The following is a 23,879-nucleotide window of genomic DNA, read 5'->3' as shown; positions in this document are numbered from 1 at the left end:
ACCTGCTTGTCCTCCCATCAACTCTCACTTCTAGCATTTGGCTTTTGAGCAGAGAGCAGCCAAATCTGGGTTTGCTTACACATAATTAATTCTATTTTTCTGTTTCTTTTTTATATTTTGATGTCTAGCTATCCATTCTAATTGTTTCTTTTTTCTTTTTCTTCTTTTTTTTTCTTTAAGACAGAGTTTTGCTCTTGTTACTCAGGCTGGAGTGCAATAGTATGATCTTGGTTCACTGCAACCTCTGCCTCCTCAGTTCAAGTGATTCTCCTGCCTCAGCCTCCTGAGTAACTGGGATTACAGGCATGTGCCACCACACTCGGCTAATTTTTTTTTTTTTTTTTTTGTATTTTTAGTAGTGATGGGGTTTCACCATGTTGGTCAGGCTGGTCTCGCACTCCTGACCTCAGGTGATCCAACCACCTCGGCCTCCCAAAGTGTTGGGATTACAGGCATGAGCCACTGTGCCCAGCCTGTTTCTATTTTCAAGTGTTCAATAGAATTTTTTTTCTTCATTGTGATTTTATATGTACCTATTTCCAGAATATGTGCATGAATAGATAGGTATGTGAAGGCATTCCGATAGATGGAGACCTAGGTGACAAATCCCCATTGAAGGGGATTTCACAACCAGGAGGAGGTGTATCTTTCCTGTGGACAGATCTTTTTACAGATCTATTTCTATAACAAGGCCTGTGCAATCCATCAGTTTCTTTTCTTTGTGTCACTTTCCACGAGGCATAGAGTCAAGTTTTGCTTCTTTTAGCAAAGGTTTCCTGGAAAGAAATGATTTTTCCCTCCCCTTAAGCACCCGGTCCTTGTCTTTATATTTTTGTTTTAGCACTTTGGGGTATAGCATATCTTTGTTTTGGAAACAAATCAGCTCAAATATATTTTAAAAGTTGGAGTATGAGTTTTCATTTTAAAAGTTACGTTGTTAACTTCAGTTTAAATCACGAGGCTTGGCCGGGTGCGGTGGCTTGAGCCTGTAATCCCAGCACTTTGGGAGGCCGAGATGGGTGGATCACGAGGTCAGGAGATCGAGACCATCCTGGCTAACACGGTGAAACCCCCTCTCTACTAAAAAATACAAAAAACTAGCCGGACGAGGTGGTGGGCGCCTGTAGTCCCAGCTACTCGGGAGGCTGAGGCAGGAGAATGGTGTAAACCCGGGAGGTGGAGCTTGCAGTGAGCTGAGATCCGGCCACTGCAGTCCAATCTGGGCGACACAGTGAGACTCCATCTCAAAAAAAAAAAAAAAAAAAAAAAAAAATCACAAAGCCTTTCCCCCCCATTGATCTACCTTGAAATGGAAATGGAATTGTTCTAATTAAATAAAAACTTAGAGAGTACTAGCTACTATGGAGGTGACTAGAGAAATTGAATGGCTAGGAAGAGAGGGGTACACCAGAAGGCCACAAAGGACAGAGGAGACATAAAGAAAGAAAAACATACCACTTTTGCTTACAGTACTGAGGGAAATACTAGACACAGAGGAACAGAAGCTGTATAAACACGGACCTCGACAGAGCTGCCAGGAAAAAAGAGAAAAGCATTTTTGTCCAAAGTTTCTAGGTCAGATGTGATTGACAGTTGGAGACAAGCATTCCTTCACCACCTTTCCGAACTTTCAGATCCACTGTTTGTTCTTTTTATTTCACTCCCAGATTTATGATTTTCCCCATTCTATCAAGTCATCTCTCTTGTGTACTTAATTCCCATCACCCCTCAAATAGCCCAAACCAATACTACCTCCATGAGGAATCCTATCTACGGCAATTCGTTTTCTCCAGTATAACTCGGTCAACCATTTCCTTCTCTAGCTACAATGGAGAGTTAAAAATCAGGATGGAAGAAGATGGAAAAAAAGAAAAGCAGCAAGATGGGAAATGCAATTAGAAAAAACAGATTCATACAACAGACTTCATGGTTTGTGAATCATATTAATGATGCCAGGCCATTTAAGGAAAACAAAGGAAATGCATATTCAGTGAGTGGCTACCATGTATGAAGCACCACTGGGAGGCTAATTCAAGTTCTGTCCCTCAGTTTTTCTGTAGAGAACACATCTAAGTCCTGGGGAGGAGCACGGGTAACTAGATGTGCAGGTAGAATGTGAGGGCATGGGGGGGGAGCACGGGTGCTGAGATGTGCAGGTAGAGCATGGGGGTATGGGGGGGAGCACAGGTGCTGAGATGTACAGGTAGAGCGTGGGGGTATGGGGGGGAGCACGGGTGCTGAGATGTGCAGGTAGAGCGTGGGGGTATGGGGGGAGCACGGGTGCTGAGGTGCAGGTAGAGCATGGGGGTATTTATGAATTCTAGGAACTCGGCCAGGAAGCAACATTTGGCTTTCAACCAGTTGATTTTTAGCCACCCAAAAAGTACTGAGATGACTGAATGCCCACATTTTGTGTGCTGCCTTACAGAGCATGCTGTACACATCCCAGACATCACAGATGACTTGCTCGTGGGGTGGGTGGTTGAGTTTTATCTGAATGCTGCACATCTGCAGGAGGCCCCGCTGCCACAGAGGCAGTCTTGGTAGCAAACAGCCATGACTAGTCTTGGGGTTCATCCTGAGTATAGTGCAGAGACCCCCTCAACTGTGGACTCCACATCACGGCCTTGGGGTTGTGCGGTCCTCAACCAGGGATGGCGGAGGGTGGCAGCAAACCCTCATGGGAATGCCACCCAGTGTTCCTCAGCATTTGATGGGACTCACATAGTCTAGAAAAACCAAGGGTTCATGTGGACTGTGGAAAGTATCTGGATTCTCATAATCCTTTTCTGTAGATTTTCCCCAACCTGACCTCTGCTTTGGGGCAAGAGGTGGAGTGCACAGGAGAGAAAATGGATCAGCAACATGGCGCTGATGCAGTGATTTCTGCAGCAAGAAAAGGGCCTCTTTCCTGTCCTTCTGGCATTGGGGTTTCTGAAAGGGACTTTCTGTCCACTGATAGCGCATGTGCACCAAGGAGTGCTTACCTGCTCATTCATGATTGTGGAGAGTTCGCTGAGCATGTCCTTGTAGTGGGACCTCAGTTCTTCCTGGTACTCCAGCTGGTCCTCTTTGATGAGGCGCTCATTCACGTCAAGGGCCTGTCCACATGCATCTGCAAATTGCCTTTAGCAACAGCATTAAACAAATTAAAAACCAGCCCTCAGAAGTGGCATTGAGTTCAGTGACTGTGAGTTCAGAGTCAGGCTGCTGATGGACTCTGCCACCTCAGTGAGTTTTGGTGTGATGGATTCTTGGGGGATTGAGGACTCCCTGTCTGAGGAAGTTCAAGGAAGAACATTCCAACAAAGAGAAGCTTACCTGAAGATCTCCTTCAAAAGCTTTACTTGGTTGTCAGGGTACTTCTTTGCATTGGTTTCTTCAAGAAAAGCTCGTGCATAGGCCATTGGCCCGGCATTAACCTGTTGAGAAGAGAATTGGTGGAGGAAGGTCTACCTTCTGCATGGAGCTTCTCCACAGTTGGAAGGAGTAGCAACTGTGCACCAGTGGTGTGGTACCCCGATCTCACACCCTGCCTTCTGGTCCACTCATTTGTATACCTGACTTAGTTGCCATCCTCCAACTTGTCAATAAAGCATGAATCTGAGCTCTACCTTTCATTGACAAACTTCCTAAACTTCAGTCCTTTGCCAACCCTTTCACATTTTTTTTTTTTTTTTTGCCATATCTGCACATTACCTGAACTGCTATTTTTTTTTCCTTCATTGTTTTCTTTGTTGGAGACAGGGTCTCACTCTGTTGCCCAGGCTAGAGTGCAGTGGCATGATCACTGCAGCTTCAAACTACTGGGCTCAAGTAATCAATCCTCTCGCCTCAGCCTCTCAAGTAGCTGAGACTACAGGCGTTTGCTGCCATGCCTGGCTAATTTTTTAAAAAAAGTTTTTCCAGAGACAGGATGGTCTCACTACATTGTCCTAGCTAGTCTTGAACTCTTGGCCTCAAGCAATCCATCTGCCTCGGCCTCCCAAAGTGCTGGGATTACAGGCATGACCCACCCACCGAATCTGCCATTTTCTTAATAGCTTTTGAAACTAGACTCACTTCTGTTAACTCCAGTATATTTATTTAAATTGAACATTTGTGAAATCAAATGTTTGAAGTGCTAGTTTTTTTTTCTATTAACACTCAGATAAACATACTATTATGAAGGGATAGCCCACAGTGGTGGTGGTGTGGGCACCGCCCCGGAATCACTGTTTCACTGGGTTCCATTTGATGATCTGGCTTAGATTCTGGCTCGAGGCATTTATCAGATTTGCTGAATGAATGCACAATGCTGGGTTCAGTTCATGCTCATGCACATAGATGGCCTCACTTGTGCAGGAGTCCAAATCCCTTAGTGCATAGAAGCTTTTAATGTGGCTGTCAGGCTTGGGAAGGAAAAAGGTAAAAGAAGAAGGAAGCTGACTTCAGGGGCCTGTGACCAGCAGGCATGGCCAGTGTGGCAGATGCAGTCACTGGTACTGGGTGTACCATCTTTTGCTTCTCCAGATCCAATCTCCACTTCCTTCCACTCAGCTATGTGCCTAGCAAAGTCATCCTGTATGGCATAGGACCATGGCTCTCATGCTTTCTGGCCTTCTTGGCCCATGGGGGACACAGACAAGGGAGGTAGGGAAGGGGAGAGTGTGGTCAGTGTCAGGATCAATAGCATTAATTTTTCCTTTGGCTTTTTTTTCTTTTCTTTTCTTTTTTTTCTTTTTTTTTTGAGATGGAGTCTTCCTCTGTCACCCAGGCTGGAATGCAGTGGTGCGATCTCAATTCACTGCAACCTCCACCTCCCAGGTTCAAGCGATTATCCTGCCTCAGCCTCCCAAGTAGCTGGGATCACAGGCATGTGCCACCATGCTCGGCTAGTTTTTGTATTTTTAGTAGAGGCGGGGTTTCACCATGTTGGCCAGGCTGGTCTCAAACTCTTGACCTCAAGTGATCCATCCGCCTCAGCCTCCCAAAGTGCTGGGATTATAGGCATGAGCCACTGCATCCAGCCTTCTTGGGCTTTTAGGCTCCAATATAGCTGTGCAGGGTGCTACTACTGATCTTCCTTTATTTTAAAATTTAATACTTTGTTCCTTATGAATAGTTAGGATCAATTTATTAATACAATAAATAAAAATGAATGCCTTATTCCTGAGTTACTTGGGGCTCCCTTTTAATTTTGTGCCCAAGGTGAGTGCCTTACCTCGCCTGCCTGGCTCTGGTCAGAGTACTAGGTCCCAGGCTTCCTCCTTGCAGAAGCCAGCTGAAGCCACTCCTGTCTACTTGTCTGGCATCAGACGGACCTCTCACCTCCCCTGTCTGCTTCCACTAACCCTCCTCTGCTTGCATCTTCAGGTCTAGGCTGGTCACACCGCCTGAGTGCTGCCAGTCCTTGTGCCAATCCTTTCTGGCTTTCCCAAATGCTGCACACACTTTGGGGAACAGTTTATTTACTCTATCCTCCTGAGCATGCCAGCTGCTTCCTGTCACAGCTCTGCCAGACAGATAAACATATATGCACCTTTTATGAACTAGTAATCATTCTTTTTTGGATTTGTTTCAGAACAATTTTTTAAGGCCCTTAATGACAGATATGTACAAGAATGTGTTGTTTCTTCATTAGTGAATTCATTTGTTAGTATACAGATATACAGCACAGTTATCCATAGAAGATGGGATAGCAGAGTGGAGGAACAATACATTCTTTTTCAACCTAAGAAAGGGATATCTACAGGTTTCGAGTAATGTTAATGCACATTGACAACTCAAAGCAATTTTAAAGACCCAGATAAAGGTGTTCTCACAAACAGAAAAATGTTTCTTATATTCTTTGTAAACAAAGTTCCCAGGGCATTTTCCACTCAGTTTCATTGGCCATGTGCATCTCAGCCCTGAGCAATGCTTACTTACCTTCACGCTGACACTTCCTTGCAGCTTGAGCTGCAGTCTGATCATGTCCACTTCTTCCATTGTGCAAAGCTGATTAAGCTCAGAAACCTTCTTGGACATCTCGTCAATTGCCACTTCAATTGGATTCAGTTCTGTGCTCGATTGGCTAATGACTTGTATTCTCTTCTTCACGTAGGGGAACAGGTGACTCGCTGCACAAAAGCCATACAAAAGGGATTTCAAGGTTGAGGATTAGTGAAGAGTCAAGGGTTTCCCTGAAGGACCAGAGAATCACCTATCATTTCACGGCACGTGGCAGGCACCTTCCATTCTGTATGCTTTTAATGTGTGGGAGTTACTTTTTCTGCTAGGTGCCATCCTCTCTCATACCTCTTAGCTTTTGCCCAAACTCCTTTGACCTGGTGTGCTCTTCTGCCTTCACTGCTAACAGGCTCTCATTCTCAGGGCTGTTTTAGGCCTTTAGAGTTTTTTTCTTTTTTTTCGTTATTTTGAGATGGAGTCTCGCTGTGTTGCCAGGCTGGAGTGCAGTGGCGTGATCTTGGCTCACTGCAATCTCTGCCTTCCGGGTTCAAGTGATTCTCCTGCCTCAGCCTCCCGAGTAGCTGGGACTACCGGTGTGCACCACCACGCCCAGCTAATTTTTGTATTTTTAGTAGAGATGGGGTTTCACCATGTTGGCCAGGATGGTCTTGATTTCTTGACCTCATGATCCGCCCGCCTTCACCTCCCAATGTGCTGGGATTACAGGCGTGAGCCACCGCACCCGGCCAACCTTTAGAATTTCTAAACACTGAAAAGATTAAAGTTTCCACAGCAACTTGTGATTCATATAAAAACTACACTAACCCACAATACAGAATGCCTAAATATATGCCAAATAGTATAGATTGATACAGCTTTGTTGTGGCTTTTTTATTTCAAAAGTTTTGGATACATTTGCTGAAGGCAGATGCTTGTCACAGTTTAGACGTCAGTGCTACTAGATTAGCTAATTAGGCTGTAGCCTAATCCGGGATGGCCCCGCTCTCAAAGCGGGTTACTGATCATTTCCTCCAGAATGCCCTTGCTCACCTTGCAGCCAGCCTTAGGAGCCCCCACGGGTGCTCTTGTTTCATTTCTCATGCTCTGCTCACCTGAAATTCTTCCCTTACTTGGTTCTTTCTCCTACCAGACTGTGAGCACCTTGAGGGCAAGAATCATGTTTCATTTGCGTTGCCAATACCTAGAACAGTGCCCAGCCCCTAGTAGGGCCTCATTAAATGTGTGTTGAGGAAATGAAAGGATGACCTGCTCCCAGCATAGATCTAGAGAGCGCATGGAGGGATATTGGAGATCCACATCTGCATTAGCTCTACAGATGAAGAATCTGAATCCCAGAGTGGTGATTTAGAATGTCGCCCCAACGCACACGATGAGAGCTGCTAACCCTGAAACAGTTGAAGGTAGACTCAGAGAGGAAAGTTCAGAGTGCCTTGAGCCTTTCCCAAGGCACTGACCCCATGACCCTTCACACTTACAACCTAAAGGGAACAGGTATGCAAAGCAACTCTTTTGACAATTTCTCCTCTAGTTGACTTCTGTTAATAGAGAATAAAGAGGTGGAAATCTCTCCTTGGCAAACATTTCCAAGTTAGCACATTTTGAGTACTTCTCTGCAAGACTGAAATAACTCGTGATGCCTACTGATCCAGCCCTATAAAGGGGCCTGTGCTGGAACAGGTGCACACATGTGGCCCGGCTGCCTGCACCTACTTGTCAGGATCGTCCGTCGCTTGCACTGCTCTGCCACTCCACCATGCTTCTTGCCCGACAGCGTGAAGGGCGTCTCGAAGACAAAGCGGTTGATGTTGTGGTGCATTTCGAAATCTGTCTTCCGGTCTTCGACTTCCTTTTCCTCAAAGAATGGCGTGACATAGGTCACCTGGATGTAGGCATATTTGGGGTCCAAATCCTTGGGGTTTACCTGTGTTAACAGATTATGAGCAAAGTGAGTGGTGTGCCCTGGAGTGCTCCTGAAAGCAGGAAGCTCCCATGCCCTCAGCTTGCATACGAACGAGGCTGTGCCTCTCCCCTTGGAGAAAAATAGGCAGTCACATCATTTCAGAGCTGGGCAGGATCACAGAGAGAATAAAGGTTGGATTGCACTTGAGCAGCCTGGTCTGTAGAGGGGGGATTGGAACCAGCTCACCAAGTAGCTGAGGCCCTTCCAGATGTGCCTGGTTGTGGCATGTTATTTAGTCCTTTATTTTCTCTCTTCGCTGTAATGAATGTTCAATCACCTTTGTCTGGAGTGCAAACTTCTTTTATTTCTTAATTTTATTCATTATTATTGTTATTATTTTTTGAGACAGGGTCTTGCTCGGTCTCCTAGGCTGGAGTGCAGTGACACAATCTTGGCTCAGTGTAACCTCCGCCTCCTGGGTTCAAGTGATATTCCTGCCTCAGATTCTCTAGTAGCTAAGATTACAGGCATGTGCCACCACCCCTAGCTAATTTTTGTATTTTTAGTACAGAGGGTTTTGAGAGATCTGTCGTCTTGGCCTCCCAAAATGCTGGGATTACAGCCACGGGCCACTGCACCCAGCCCTAGAATGCAAGCTTCTTGAGAGTAATTCAAATGAAAACCTTTAAAAAATATATTTTGGTCCCTCTATGATTTTACCCATGTGTCTAGACTGGGGTCACTGGCTTTGGGCTTGTGGCAAGGAGGGAGGTTCCTTGTTTTATTTAGCAGATTAGCTGATGAGCCTATTACATGATTGCAAAATTTTGTAGTTTTAATGTCAGGATCCTTCTCTAATCTGTAACAAGTCATCCTGTGCATTTTAAAAAAAATCAACTCTGCTTTGGGGAGTGAGTTTGACAAATAGCAAGGAAGACAGGCTGGGGGTACTAAGAAGATCCGGGAAATCATACTTGCTCTCCTTTGGAGTTGGAAGAGATGGAGTTCTCAGCTTCTTTTCTAATGAAACCTCAAAGAATTTTAAAAATTCTTCCAGTTTTCTCCATCTGTCTACCCATCCGCTGCCTATCCAGTCCCAGAGATTTGAGGGACCTCCTGAATTTATTTGTAATGCTACTACTAATTATACTATAAGGTGGGTATAATTGTAAGCATTTTACAGATCAAAAATAGAGTATTTAGAGTGACCAACTAATTTCTCTAAGATCATCAGCTGATAGGTGGTGGGATGGTGGAATGAAGACTCAAGTTGTTCTGATACGAAATTTGGCATTTTCTCATCCCCCACGCTGCCCCAGGAACTCTGTGCATACTTTCTACTTTGGAGAGCCGGTAACACAGTAGTTCCAGCTGCCTGCCTTTCTGGGGAAGGTGACTGTAGCCATCAAGCTGAGAAGGAGAATGATGAACGCATCCACAAAAATTTCTGCCCAGACTCAGGGATTTCATGCCCAGATGCCTCCAAACTTAAGTTTGTAAAAGAGGACAGAAAAAAAAAAAAAAAAAAAAAAAAAAAAGACTTCTATAGCCCAATAGGACTGTATGCCATTGGGCAAAAACCATCTTTTCCAGCTCCATCTTCTGCCACAGTCTTCTATCCAACCTGTGTTTCAAAGGCCTGCCATTCTCTAAACGTATCTCCCTCTTTCATTCCTCCCCATCATTGCATGTGCTGGGCTTCTCAGCATGCCCTTTGCTTCCAGCAAACTAACTCAAACATCATCCCTTCTATGTAATGCTGCCCAACCAAGAATGAGCTGTTAAGAGAGGTCCCTGCCCTGAGCTTTCCTTGTACAACTTGGACTTTGACTCTCTGGTGATACTTGATTGTAATCTATTTAATTGGCTGTTTGCACAGGTCCTTCTCTTCTTAGCCCCATGTGAACTGTGAGCTCCAGAAGGAAGAGACCCTGTGTGCCTCATCTCCAGTTCTGGGCTTGGCATTCAGTAGGCATTTGATAGAGGTTGGCTAACTGAACAAGAGTGTATAAGAAGATGCTGAGTAATCTAAGAGAAGAGGTAAGTATTTGCTTTCTGGAGCCAAGAGGAGGGTAACAATGTTCAAAGGTTAATGTAATGTAACTGGCAAGTCTGCCTCTATTATAGGGGACAGCTTTCAAAATCGGTGTGGCCTAGTGTGATGGTTAATATTAAATGTCAACCTGATTGGATTGAAGGATGCAAAGTATTGTTCCTGGGTGTGTCCATTGAGGATGTCGCTAAAGGAGATTAACATTTGAGTCAGTGAACTGGGTGGGAGAGGCAGACCTGCTCTCAATCTGGGTGGGCACCATCTAATCAGCTGCCAGTACAGCCAGGATAAAAGCAGGCAGAGGAATGTGCAAGGACTAGACTGGCTAAATCTCTGACCTCCATCTTTCTCCTGTGCTGGATGCTTCCTGCCTTCTAACATCAGACTCCAAGTTCTTCAGCTTTTGGACTCCTGGACTTACACCAGTGATCTGCCAGGGGCTCTCGGGCCTGCAGCCGCAGATTGAATGCTGCACTGTCAACTTCCCTACTTTTGATGTTTTGGGACACAAGACTGGTTTCCTTGCTCCTCTGCTTGCAGATGGCCTATTGTGGGACTTCACCCTGTGATCGTGTGAGTCAATATTCCTTAATCAACTCCCTTTCATATATACATCTATTCTATTAGTCCTGTTCCTCTAGAGAGCCCTGACTAATATGCCTAGGAAGACTTCCCTGACAGAATAAATATTTTCAATTTGCTGTTTTCTCCAGTTCCACCACTGAGCCCAATTACTTTAAGGGTTTGATTGCTATTCAAATGCAAATAACCAATGGAGACATAGAGAATTTACTAAGATCTTTTAAAAAGTTACCCAAATAAACACATATAATGTTTTTGACTCTTCTCCCCTCAAGTTACTAACCAACTAACCAACCAATAGGCAAACAAGCAAAACATCTAAAATCGTTTTAGTAGTTTACTTTGCATCATCAGGCAGAAAATGAAAACTTAATGTGGTTAAAGAATAAAAAACTCAGTCAGTTGTTAGTACTTGCATGAAAACTGATTTTCCTCTACCTTGTTGGAATCCTGGATTATCTTCACATTGTCTGCTCCAAATTTATCTGCATAGAGCTTGAGTAGTCTTTGGGAAATCTCAGACAGACCTGTCAGCTTAGGCTCTTTATAAATATACTCTTTACCTTCTTCTTCTTCAAAAAAGCCCTATGGAACATAATGAACCACAAATTTTATTAGAGAATGCTAGTCATAAACCAAAAGCAAAACAAAAAGCCATTTACTTAAAAAATATATACAGTTTTTGGTTGTCATCCAATCCATTGGTTAACACCCTATAAAATTCAAAATCGGAGAAAACACAGTGAAGAAAATAAAATATCATCTTATAATCAAATATTAATGTAAATATTTCCTAGCCAGGCCAAAGAAACTCATTGAAATATCTTGCAAATACTGTTTTCTCTATTTGTAGAACTCGATGGTACTACCTACTTGCGTATATTTTGGGGGAAGCATGCCCTCTTGTGGTAGCTTGGGGTAGAACATGAAATATGGAGCAATTTTTTTGCAGCAAAGAGCAGTCAGTATCCTTTTTAATAAGATCTTCTATAAGTCTTTGAAACTAACATAGGGAATGTGTATGGCATGTAAAGCTATTTAAATGGGCTGACGTGGATCCCACATAATCTTAGATGAAAAATCACAAGACTTTATATAGTTGTCGTAACAAATTACATGTGTTATGCTCCCAAGTACTGCTATTTCAAAAATAACTCTACATCAACATGACTTCAGGGACCTGCTGAAACTTAGCTATATGTAACTTAATCATGCAATCTACCTTACTAAGAGATCTTTTACATTCTTGAAAAGGAAGATATTACAGGATTAAAAATAGCAACCATATCATCATTTTTATTCCACAAGAGCAAGTAGGTTTTAGCCTCTATTAATTTATTTGTCTGGTTGGAAGCAGAGGGAAGGGAAGATTCTATTATCTGAAGATAACTAAGTGAAGCAATCTTTATAATTCCTTCTCTTTGAAGAGACACAGAAGCATTTTTCCTGTGGAATGCATGTGGCCTCAGAATACCAGATTAAGTTTGGAGTTAAGAACCCAAGGATATCTGGTTTCTTTTTTTTTGGCAGAGTCTTGCTCTGTCGCCCAGGCTGGAGTGCAGAGGTGTGATCTTGGCTCACTGATCTTGGCTCACCTCCGCCTCCTGGATTCAAGTGATTCTCCTGCTTCGGCCTCCCAAGTAGCTGGGACTACAGATGTGTGCCACCACGCCCAGCTAATTTTTGTATTTTTAATTGAGAAGGATTTTCGCCATGTTGGCAAACTCGAACTCTTGACCTCAGATGATCCACCCACCTTGGCCTCCCAAAGTGCTGGGATTACAGGCTATATCTGGTTTCTCCTGATTGTAGAGTTGACCCATAAGGAAATGGCTTTTGAGGTCTAGGTGAAGACACTGGACGTCAAAAGGAAACTTAGCCATATTAAAAAATCACTTTTGACTATTTAAAAATTATATGATAAAAAAAGCATAGGCGGCCGGGCGCAGTGGCTAACGCCTGTAATCCCAGCACTTTCGGAGACCGAGGCGGGCGGATCATGAGGTCAGGAGATCGAGACCATCCTGGTTAACATGGTGAAACCCCGTCTCTACTAAAAATACAAAAAAATTAGCCAGACGTGGTGGTGGGCACCTGTAGTCCCAGCTACTTGGGAGGCTGAGGCAGGAGAATGGCGTGAACCCAGGAGGCAGAGCTTGCAGTGAGCCGAGATTGTGCCACTGCACTCCAGCCTGGGCGACAGAGCGAGTCTCCGTCTCAAAAAAAAAAAAAAAAAAAAAAAAGCATAGGCAAAGTGTTCCAGTGCTATATTTTTTCATGGTTAATGTTAGACAATCTAAGAATATTGATTAAACTCACATCTGTATGATGCTTTATACTTCAAAAGCACTTTCATACATGCAAATGGGATCATCTTTAACAAGGTAATTTGTATTCTAAGTGTACTGTAGCTATACCTTTGCAGAAGCGAATGAATAAGGTCTACTCCATAGTGGAATTCTTGCCAATCAGGTAATCGCCTGCTTCCTTGCACGTCTCCCTAATTGACTTTGGGCTTTCTAAAGGCAGGAAGTGTGTCTTCAACATTGCATGCCCAGTGTTTAGCACAATGCCTGGTCTTTAGGAGGAGGTCACTCTATTTGTTGCATAAGCAGATGAATGAAAGAATTCTTAAAGGGCATACATATTAAACAGGCGTATGTGCACCAGGCATACCTGGAAAATAGTCCATGGCTTTACATAGAGATGTTTTTAATGAACAATTTCTTCGAGAAATGTTCAAGACAAAATACAAGTAATTCTAAGTGCCTTGACCCCAAAGTGCTACAAAGTGTCATATGATGTTGAAAGCATGAAAAGCAGCTCCCTGTCATTCCTGTAGATTTCACAGGGGTAGTGAGGTCTGACTCCACTCCCACATGACTTCCAGCCTGCTATGCTTTTTTCTGTTGCTGTCTTTGTGGAGTTTTGTCTGATTCAAGGTCAGGAGTTAGTGGCTACAATTGACAGACTAACACATCAGAGAAATAAGACTTTCTGAAGCCTTCAGGCAGAATCCTCATGGGGCTAAAGCTGAAGCAACATTTGCAACTTCAATTTCAAGGAGAAAAATGTCTCTAAGGTTCAGGAAAAGATTTTTTAGTTTTCACCATAGTGTGAAAACTAGTACAAAGACACATTTTCACTGTAAACCCCTGACAAATTTCTAAATCTAGAGTGAGCAGTAAATGAGTGGTGGGAGGCAGATAAAAATTGCCATCATCGGCCAGGCGCAGTGGCTCATGCCTGTAATCCCAGCACTTTGGGAGACCAAGGTGGGTGGATCACAAGGTCAAGAGATCGAGACCATCCTGGCCAACATAGTGAAATGCTTTCTCTACTAAAAATACAAAAAATAGCTGGACATGGTGACACACGCCTGTAGTCCCAGCTACTGAGGAGGCTGAGGCAGGAGAATCACTAGGAGGTGGAGGTTGCAGTGAGCCAAGTTTGAGCCACTGCACTCCAGCCTGGGCGACAGAGTGAGACTCCGTCTCAAAAATAAAAAATAAAATAAAAAAATTGCCATCATCGTGACCTTTGCGGGCTTGTTCATAACCTGCGACTTTCTTTCATCCCTCCTCCTTGGGCTATGGGATGAGAAAATTCAGACTCAGCAACCTACTGGGAGCGTACCTGGTAAACAGATGGCCTTTGGTGAGTGCTAGCTATGTTGAGGATGGTGATGATGATGATGCTGGTGGTGATGACAACAATGACGAAAAAACTCGGTATCTATAAAGCAATTTGAGTTCTGTCTTTTATGCAGCGTAACTCAGTTTTCAGTGCTTGAAAATACATACTTTCAGCTTCTCTTGCTTAGGCAATGGAGTTTTTCTTATTATGAAAGGTCTATTGAAGCTGATTTCAATATTTTGGTAACTGATAAATTAGTGATTAGAACCTTTTTCTAAAGAGCTTGGAAAGGTAAACCTGTTTTGTAAAATGATTAAGAAGGAGATGGAGGAGCAGAATAAAGCATTTAATCTGCTGTCCACTGGGGTTTCTGTAAACAGTTTTGAAGCCAGATAAATGGCAGCTCTGAAAATGTTTGGAATGCAGGATTACCTTATACCCAGGGAAGCTATTAAAGCAAAGCCCACTGAGCTACAGACAGTATCTGAAGGAAGGCTTCAATTTCAGCTCTGTGATATAAATGATTTATAAACAGGGACACAGAGTGACGAAAACCAGGGTCAGTTTCTCTTTGGCTTTAGCCCCAAGTTTATAAGCTGACTGAATTTCAAGGCAATGGGAAAGGTGATCTCTGCACTTCCCTTGCTAGTTTGATTTTTAAAATGTCATTTTGCAATGCAATAAACACCTTCATCTGCTCTGGTCAAGAAAGAACACACCCTAGTTAAACAAGGACTGTATGAATTATGAAACTTTAAGGCAATACATTATGGTAAAAATGTACTTCAATAAACTGACAACTGAAAGCATTGACTGCTCCTCAGATGCTTTTGCAGGTACGTTAGCATCTTGCAATGTCCCTGGATCATCACTGTGATGTCAAATATCAGGGCCCCTGGTATTATATAAGACTCATTCAAAGTTCACAAAGAGAAGAATGTATTTGAAGAGGAATCTAGTATACAAAAGATGGGCCAGAAAACGTCAATACGAGGCTTAAATGCTAAGAGAAAAGAAGCTACATGAATGAATTTCTCTGCATTCATGTAGCTTCTCTTAGCATACACATCAGAACTCAGTTATGATGTTTATACGGTATAGATATGTGGCCTAGATCTGCGACTCTCCTATAGGCGGTGAGCTATATCATGTCCCAAAGTGGAGATGGTGGTTTTCTACACTACACATGCACCTTCCCTCCTCCCCCAAATTCCTTTTTTTACTAAGATCCTGAGATGAAAGTACACCCATGTAGGCATGACTGCAAATTATGGACTCTATGGCCTTTGGTGGATAGAATAAAATTCTCCCAGGTCTTTTACTTAATTCCAGGGGCATCTGATATTTTGTTATGTAATGGGTATTCACTTGCTTTCATGTTAAATACCAGGGCCTAAGGACTTCATTGATTATAGTTGATGTTTGCTCACTGCTGCTGTTTCATTACTGTGGAAATCAATACTTCAGGGACACTTTGGAGGACACTTTGTATAGGCTGCTATATGTCAGATTTCCATATTGATGCCGATGCCGGGTGTTGCATTAGACAGTTCATGTTGTGCAAGACTTGCATTTTTGTAAAGTTCCTGCTATGAACGATCAGCTTTATACTTGTTTTCTAGTGTCTGGCTCATTACAGTCACAGTATTAATACCCCAGCCAAAACTATAAAACGAGAGCAGTGGTCTACATGGGACACTAAAAAAATGTACCCAAAGGCCTTTGTGCAGGCAAAGAGCCTGTTGCACGTCATATTTCCATAATCCTTTTAACATCATTGCAAGGCATGTCAACTTGGATATTAAAAGATAACTTTTACAGGGACATAAAGCACCATTATGAATAAGAAATTATTTCTGACCATGGGGATTATGCTAATCAAGTAGTCAAGATTTTATCTTAAATCTTTGGAACCTTTATTCTGTACACGTTCTGGGGAATGCTGGAGTCTACTTGGTATTTATTTATCATCGAGTGTGAAGTGATGTGTGCTGTCTGCTCCTGTTGAATCCCGCAGTTCTCACTCTCCATGTGGTGTCTTGAGACAGGCATTTGAATCTCGTCTGAGCAATGATGACTGAGGCTCTAATTTGCTGCTTATCAGGACAACCTCCATTAGTTCTCCTTGTTCAAAGATAGCTGGGTTTGAGCTTATGGAGTGTCATGCTTAGGCAGGTTCTCAGTCAGAGGATTTAACAAAACACTTTGTATTTTAAGCTCAGATTGGAATTTATTTATTTTTATTTTTATTTTATTTATTTATTTTTTTGAGATGGAGGCTCACTCTGTCACCCAGGCTGGAGTGCAGTGGCATGATCTCGGCTCACTGCAAACTCCGCCTCCCGGGTTCATGCCATTCTCCTGCCTCAGCCTCCCGAGTAGCTGGGATTACAGGTGCCCGCCACCACACCTTGCTAATTTTTTGTATTTTAAGTAGAGACAGGGTTTCACCATGTTAGCCACGATGGTCTCCATCTCCTGACCTCGTGATCCGCCCTCCTCGGCCTCCTAAAGTGCTGGGATTACAGGCGTGAGCCACCGCGCCCGGCCTTGGAATTTTTTACAAAGACAAGTGAGAGTACTGCAGCATTAAAAAAAAAAATCAGGTGCAAAATCAGCACACTTTACTGCGGAGTCTGAAAGAAGAATAAAGTTAGGTCATTTGCAAGGGCTCCCCCCAATACTTCCCCTCTGCCCCCCTCAGTCTATTTAGTACAGGGGTTTTCAAGTATTCTTTTAGTAGGTGAGTTAAGGGCCCATAATCCCAAATTTATAAATGAACATAGAAAATGCTGATATGGTATGAATGTGGGAAGGAATTTAAAGAATTACAAAAAAGTATGTACTGGTCAGACAAGTAGGGCTGAATATGGACAGTGTGTGAATATTAAATGTTTTCTCTTTCCAGCTTAACTGACAGTAATTATGTTGAACCACATAAAGTTGCCATTTTTGTACATAAAAAAGTGATTGAATATAGGCAATTTCATATGGCTCAAAATAATATGAGGAAAATCCTTTGTCACAGAGCTCTGGGTACTGGCAGGTTATTTTGGACATGGCTTGTTCTCCAAATTTCTTACCTTGCTCCTTTCTGCATCTCTGGAGACTTACCCAGACGTATTGGGTAAAGATTGATTCCCCAGTTCATCTTTTATGTTGAGAATTACTCCCATCACCTCTGAGAATGCTCAGAGCTCACCACCATAGACCCCCATCTCTCTAAGACACTCCTTTGAGAAAAACACAGTTTTTTCAGTATCTTGGGAGGTGTCCACCAATAACCATCACTGCAACTTCCAAAATTCTGACCATTCTGTTCTTCTTAATAAGCTGCAACTCATAGTGGCCTGAAATAAGTAGACAATCTACAATACCAAGTCTATGCTACATATATTTAAGATACACGGTGCCCATACTTATCTCTGTGTGTGTTTGTGTATGTAAGGCTTTCAGACTACATCCACCTTTAGGCAAAAGATAGCATGTATGAAAAACAAAGGATACATTTTTGTAATTCAGATAACTGGCATATACACAACTTAGTTAAAGAGATGCAGGATGATTCCAAAAATGAATGAAAGCAGGATTATCTCACCCTTCGTACCAAATGTTGATATGCACAAAAAGGTTAAGTTTCAGTAAAACCATACAGAGGGAAGTGTGAGGCGTGTTAGAGCATGCAAATGGAGAGCGAGAGTGAGTGAGAACTTACCACGGCCTGGAACAATCAAGACCAAAAGAAGAAAAGAGTAAACATTTGCATTAAAAACTAGTTGAAAAGCAGCGTGATTGACTTCTACCTGCTTTAGAGCCCGTATCTCAGATAGTGGTTGCAGCAACCATCTGGTAGGCAATCCTGTTTTCATGATCAGGTTATTAATGATTTTTTTTTTTACTTTTTCATTGGAAGGAATGCCTGAGGCATTACAGAGTCATGTCTTGGTGACCCAGAAGCACATCTTTTGTGCTACTGCTGTGCTGCCCAGTTAGCCTGTGGCCATCTCCCTTAAAACTCTGTTTTTCCCTTTCAATTCTTCTGCTCCCACATCCCCTTCCCTACTTGTAGCATTTTCTGCCACTTTTCTTGCTGTCTCACCAATGTCACAAATTGTATATTTTCTTAATGGTTTCCCAAATGGCTCCAAAGTGTCATTTTCTCTTCTCTCTCTTCCTCTTCTGAAGGTTCCCACACCTCGCTCTCTCCCCATCTATGTTCTCACTTCAGATAGTTCAGATTCTTTTCCATGGACCCCCAAAATGTCTAAATTTGCTTTTTATATTCTATAGATTGTTTATGCAGATCCCCATTTTTCAGACCATTAGTTTCTCTGTCTCCACTATCCTGATGTTGCTGTGTCCTGAGAAAAATCCTGGTTGGATTAATTTGTTCATAATAAGTGGCTACTTGGTGATACTTCTCTTTTCCAGGTAGAAAGTATCTATCTTTATTAATTCAGAGGTTATTTTTTTCTGTCTTTTTTTTTTTTTTGAGATGGAGTCTCACTCTTGTCGCCTAGGCTAGAGTGCAGTGGCGCCATCTTGGCTCACTGCAAGCCCTGCCTCCCGGGTTCATGCAATTCTCCTGCCTCAGTCTCCTGAGTAGCTGGGACTACAGGCACCCTCCACCACACCCGGCTAATTTTTTGTATTTTTAGTAGAGACAAGGTTTCAGCTTGTTAGCCAGGATGGTCTCGATCTCCTGACCTCATGATCCGCCTGCCTCGGCCTCCCAAAGTGCTGGGATTACAGGCCTGAGCCACGGCACTCAGCCCAGAGGTTAGTTTTTAAGCTGCTTTTGGTGAGCAGAGGAAAATATGTACTTCTCAAACGACTTCAATGGGGAGTGACCTAGAAAGAACATGCTGGAGCGCACTCCTTCAGCTGCAGCCTTAAGAACAAGAAGCTGAGGCCGGGCACGGTGGCTCACGCCTGTAATCCCAGCATTTTGGGAGGCTGAGGTAGGTGGATCACGAGAGGTCAGGAGTTCAAGACCAGCCTGGCCAACATAATGAAATCCTGTCTCTACTAAAAAATACAAAAATTAGCTGGGCATGGTGGCGCCTGCCTGTAATCCCAGCTACTCAGGATGCTGAGGCAGGAGAATTGCTTGATCCGGGACCCAGGAGGCAAAGGTTGCAGTGAGCCGAGATCACGCCACTGTACTGCACTCCAGCCTGGGCTACTAAGTGAGACGATAGGTTGTGGGGAGAGGAAGTGTGAGGTCTGAGAGCCATTGCCACTCTGAAAATAAAAGCATGGGATGTCTATCCACACGAGCAACAGTCTAAACTACGTCTGCTGAAATATAATAGTGTTATAAGCCTTCCCAAAAAGAAATGAATGGTGCCTGGGTTTATCCCATTGAAAATGTTGCTCAGAGACATTCATAATTAATATATAGTGTGTTCACTTTCAGGCCAATACAGTGGCTAAGTAATATTTTCCATCTTCTTCATTGCTTATGCAGTAAACTGGGAAAAATCACTTTGAAATTACACTGACTTGCAATATAGGAAACAAAATAACCATCTGGTATTCTGTCTAGAAACAGTGGCAGTTTGAAAATAGGAGAAAAGAAATTGTGTGATTGTAAAATCAAAGGTTTGATACAGTGGAGCCTCTAGGAATTCTCTTATTTCCTAGAATATTAGGAATGTTATTTCTTCAAGCATGTTTGATTTAATTTCACTTTAATATATGACATAAACTCATAATTAGATATTTGAGGGTGAGCTGGAAAGAAGAGAATGTTGAAAAATAAGTGCCCTCTTTCTTTGAGAAGTCAGAAATCACTGTTAACCCATGGATTTCTTTGCTCACTTGTTTTCCAACTTAGTACATTGCTATGGACAAACATATAGACCATCACATCCGGAGAAACACTCAAGTATAGTCAGACACACCCATACCTCTCCATTCACTGGCATACACAGATGTCTCGTAAAGAATGAAAGACAACATTCAACTGCTCAGCAGAATTTATGGGCCATGTTACTTCTGGTGAACTTACCTGCCCATAAAATGCCACACGATAGTAGCGACCAAACAGCCGCTTCTCTGAATTCACCACCTCTGCCACTTTCAGGTATGACCGATGAATGTCGTAGTAGAGATCTGACAATTTCTGAAACCGTAAGTGAAAGAGTTTCATGAAGATCACGCTGACATACAAATAGAGAGTTTTTAATTTTGAAAACTGTAAGTAATTTTCCAGTTCAACATAGGATATTTTAAATAACTCCTTCTAGGGGGTTGGAATACATACTTTGAAGTCTCGTTGTTTCTCAAAGACAGCAATGATGGGCTTGTTGACATCAGCAATGAGTTCGTATCGCTCAGACTTCCAGAGAAACTCCACACACATGTATAGCTGCTCCACCAGGATATTCTGCAATTCCCCCAATCAAAATGAGATTTTTACATGATTAGGATTGTGGCTCATGCCTGAAACTTGGTTTCATAGCTGTTGCATTGTCAAACTTTTTCCTCTGTTACTGGCATTTAAAACCCAGCAGGGGATCGTGGTGTCATCTTGGATTCTTGCCTAGCCCACATTACCGTTACCTAATCAGTGCGTCAGAAGTGCTGATTTAAATCTGTGAAATGCCTTCAGATCTGTCTCCTTCTTTCCATTCCCACTGCTACTGACTTACGTACTCCCTGACCCCTGCAGTAGTTTTGAGCGAATCTGTTTTCCCTCTCCAATTGCTGCTCTCCAGTAATCTTTCTTTGTAAAACACAAATCTGATCACGAGATCTCCAGTGCCTTAAACCTTTGTTGGAAATCCAGTATGTAAGCTGCTGTCCAGATTCTAGCATGGCCTTCAAGAAGCTCCACAGTCAGACACCAACCTCCCTTTCAGTGACCCTTCTTTCAGTGCTCTGTCATTGACTTTGCATTTGGCCACACCATATACCACTCCATTATTAGAACACTCTCTGCCCTCCATACTTTTGTCTGTGTTACAGCTGCACCTGTAAGAACCTTCTTATTTCACACCTTCAAGTCCTATCAAGATTCAGCACAAAAAAATTGAAGAGCTTTTATTTTCATTCCATTCATCACCATTTCAACCACTGTCATGTAAAAAAAAAAGTTCCCCTTCTAATTGCAAGTGTATATGATACCTAGATTTGGTCACTGGGCATCTGTTTTGGCCTGGCCATTCCCCACTCTGTAGGAACTTTCTCAATATTCTAAATCCTTTGAGAGCAGGAATTATGCCTTTTTTTTTTTCCCAGCCCTTACCTCAATTCCTTTCATATACTAGTGGCTTAATAAATTTTCAACTGAATAAAATGACATAAGCTTTCAAGCAAATGTATGATATTGTGGGAATGTTTTCAACAATTTCCTTTAAGAAAAGGTTCTTAAACATTATTTAAAATAGTTAACATAAATATGTAATTACATATACTTCATTTATTTGCGATATATACTAAATTGATGTAGAACCATATGTAAAATTGTATTAACATTCATCTGAAAATTTACTTTGTGTATAATTTTTTCCATTTATGTAATACTGACTTAAAAATTAGCTTATAAAATATTTTACTTAATGAGAGGAATTCATTTTTCTTCACCAGAACTATTGCTAAGTAATTCCCAGTAGAAAGTTTCTTTTTGTGTTAATGAAAAATAACTTTGCTTACGTTCCATAACAGAAGTTTTTCTAAAGAAACTAGTGAACTTTTACATCTACCTGCATTTGTAAATAAACTTGCTAATGCTTTTAGAAAAAAAGCTATGATCGGTTCGCAAAATTTAGCATCCCTTATCACCTTTACCAAAAGGCCAGAGATATTATCTTATAGAAGAGCTGATAATATACATTTGAGCCCATCTTACAGAAGTAAGACATAGTTTAAATTTTTACTGAAATCTGGTATCTACTAATCTTGGCTTGATTTTAGCCTACGTTTCATTTTGTCTAATTAAGTTATATTATAGAACAGCTGTAAGCTTGCTTCCCCTTATTTAGCTTAATGTCACAAGCCAATGCATCTCTTTACTTAGTTACTGTACATGAGATAATTTTGGTCTAACCTCATTGTATGGTGTATCTTGCATTCCGGAATCCTCTTTCATTGCGCCTTCTTCCTTAATGTTTGGTGTGATGCTCAAAAAAGCTGGCCATCCCATAGAGAACATGCCTTGGGAGGACCAAGCAGAATAAAACGTTATTATTTGAGACAAATTTTGCTTAGATTAGATAATGCCTTTCTTCATGATGTTACCAATTGGTAGTATTACAAAGCTCACATAATCAACAAGATGGTTAGATTATGACTATTGATAAATACTCTCTGCCAGACAAATAATATTCCCCTTTGTATAATTTTTGTATCATTTTCAGGTGGCATTTTTAATGAAGAGATAGCATGGGATTATGGACAGAACATAAGATTTGTGAGTAGATGTTACACTTCCAGTCTTCTGCTTTAATTAATCTCTGAGACTGTGTCCTTCTTTTGTTAAACTGGGGACATTAATATCTATCTCAAAGGATGTTGAAAGGACTCAAAAACATTAATATTTGAGAAAATACCTGGTACACTCAGCACATTATAAAGACAATGCTTATAGTTGGATGTGTGGGTGCCTGTAATCCCAGCTACTTAGGAGGTTGAGACAGGAGGATTGCTTGAGGCTAGGAGTTTGGGGCTGGAGTGAGCTATCACCATGCCATTGTACTCCAGCCTGGGTGACAGAGTGAGACCCTATCTCTCCCCTAATGGCCCCCCCCAACAAGACAAGACAATGCCCAATACTTGCTTTTTTTTTTTTTTTTTGAGATGGAGTTTCACTCTTGTTGCCCAGGCTGGAGTGCAATGGTGCCATCTTGGCTCACTGCAACCTCTGCCTACCGGGTTCAAGTGATTCTCCTGCCTCAGCCTCCCGAGTAGCTGGGATTACAGGCGCCCGCCACCATGCCCAGCTAATTTTTGTATTTTCAGTAGAGATGGGGTTTCACTATGTTGGCTAGGCTGGTCTTAAACTACTGACCTCAGGTGATCTGCCCACCTCAGCCTCCCAAAGTGTTGGGATTACAGGTGTGAGCCACTGTGCCTGGCCAATACTTGCTACATGTCACTCTTTTACATTATGTAGAAACCTTTTCAAATTTTCTTAGTATCTTAGCCACCAAGATTTAAAAAGGCCTCCCTCTACAGATACATGTGAAAACAGCTGACAACGGGTAACATTCCCAGAGGAGAGATAGATCTGAATTGTGGGGAATGTGAGTGACTAGAAAAGCACTAGCTGGAGTGACAGACCAGCCTCTGAACTTTGGCTCCAACACAAGCTAACCATGACATTTGAGGCAGATTATTTAGCCTCTCTTGTTTTTCTCACCTATATAAACAGGAGGTGATAATAGCGCCTAACTCACAGATTTGTTACTGGCAACTAATTGACACATTGCTGGTACAGGGCTTAGTGTGGTGGTGTTTTTTTTTTTGTTTTTTTTTTGAGACGGAGTCTCGCTCTGTCACCCAGGCTGGAGTGCAGTGGCGGGATCTCAGCTCACTGCAAGCTCCACCTCCCAGGTTTACGCCATTCTCCTGCCTCAGCCTCCCGAGTAGCTGGGACTACAGGCGCCCGCCACCTCACCCGGCTAGTTTTTTTTTTTTTTTGTATTTTTTTTTTAGTAGAGACGGGGTTTCACCATGTTAGCCAGGATGGTCTCGATCTCCTGACCTCGTGATCCGCCCGTCTCAGCCTCCCAAAGTGCTGGGATTACAGGC

The 23,879-nt window shown here is 42.4% G+C and overlaps 1 protein-coding gene and 1 long non-coding RNA gene across 7 annotated transcripts in view; one reads left to right on the top strand and one right to left on the bottom strand.

Annotated features, from left to right (window-relative positions):
- DOCK10 (dedicator of cytokinesis 10) overlaps nucleotides 1-23,879 on the bottom strand; it is a 286,919-nt gene that overhangs the window by 2,964 nt on the left and 260,076 nt on the right. For all 4 annotated transcript variants that reach the window (XM_033230043.1, XM_033230041.1, XM_033230042.1 and 1 more), the window contains exons 48-55: nucleotides 22,177-22,283; nucleotides 20,392-20,514; nucleotides 20,137-20,250; nucleotides 10,926-11,072; nucleotides 7,663-7,873; nucleotides 5,911-6,101; nucleotides 3,322-3,422; nucleotides 2,988-3,126 (exon numbers count right to left, since the gene is read on the bottom strand). In XM_033230043.1, coding sequence (XP_033085934.1) covers nucleotides 2,988-3,126; nucleotides 3,322-3,422; nucleotides 5,911-6,101; nucleotides 7,663-7,873; nucleotides 10,926-11,072; nucleotides 20,137-20,250; nucleotides 20,392-20,514; nucleotides 22,177-22,283 — 1,133 coding nt within the window. The remainder of the gene's footprint in view (nucleotides 1-2,987; nucleotides 3,127-3,321; nucleotides 3,423-5,910; nucleotides 6,102-7,662; nucleotides 7,874-10,925; nucleotides 11,073-20,136; nucleotides 20,251-20,391; nucleotides 20,515-22,176; nucleotides 22,284-23,879) is intronic.
- Nucleotides 1-23,879, top strand: part of LOC117094446 — a 340,510-nt gene that overhangs the window by 174,795 nt on the left and 141,836 nt on the right. For 2 of the 3 annotated variants that reach the window (XR_004441551.1, XR_004441553.1), the window contains 2 exons: nucleotides 9,732-9,892; nucleotides 10,290-10,478. This is a non-coding gene — a long non-coding RNA (uncharacterized LOC117094446). Of the gene's footprint in view, nucleotides 1-9,731; nucleotides 9,893-10,289; nucleotides 10,479-22,486; nucleotides 22,538-23,879 lie in introns of those variants that run through there. The other variant, XR_004441552.1, reaches the window with a different exon arrangement.

Source organism: Trachypithecus francoisi, unplaced genomic scaffold (assembly GCF_009764315.1).
Source record: "Trachypithecus francoisi isolate TF-2019V2 unplaced genomic scaffold, Tfra_2.0 Lachesis_group13, whole genome shotgun sequence".
In the NCBI taxonomy this organism is placed as follows: Eukaryota; Metazoa; Chordata; class Mammalia; order Primates; family Cercopithecidae; genus Trachypithecus; species Trachypithecus francoisi.
This window is presented reverse-complemented; position numbering and strand designations above follow the sequence as displayed.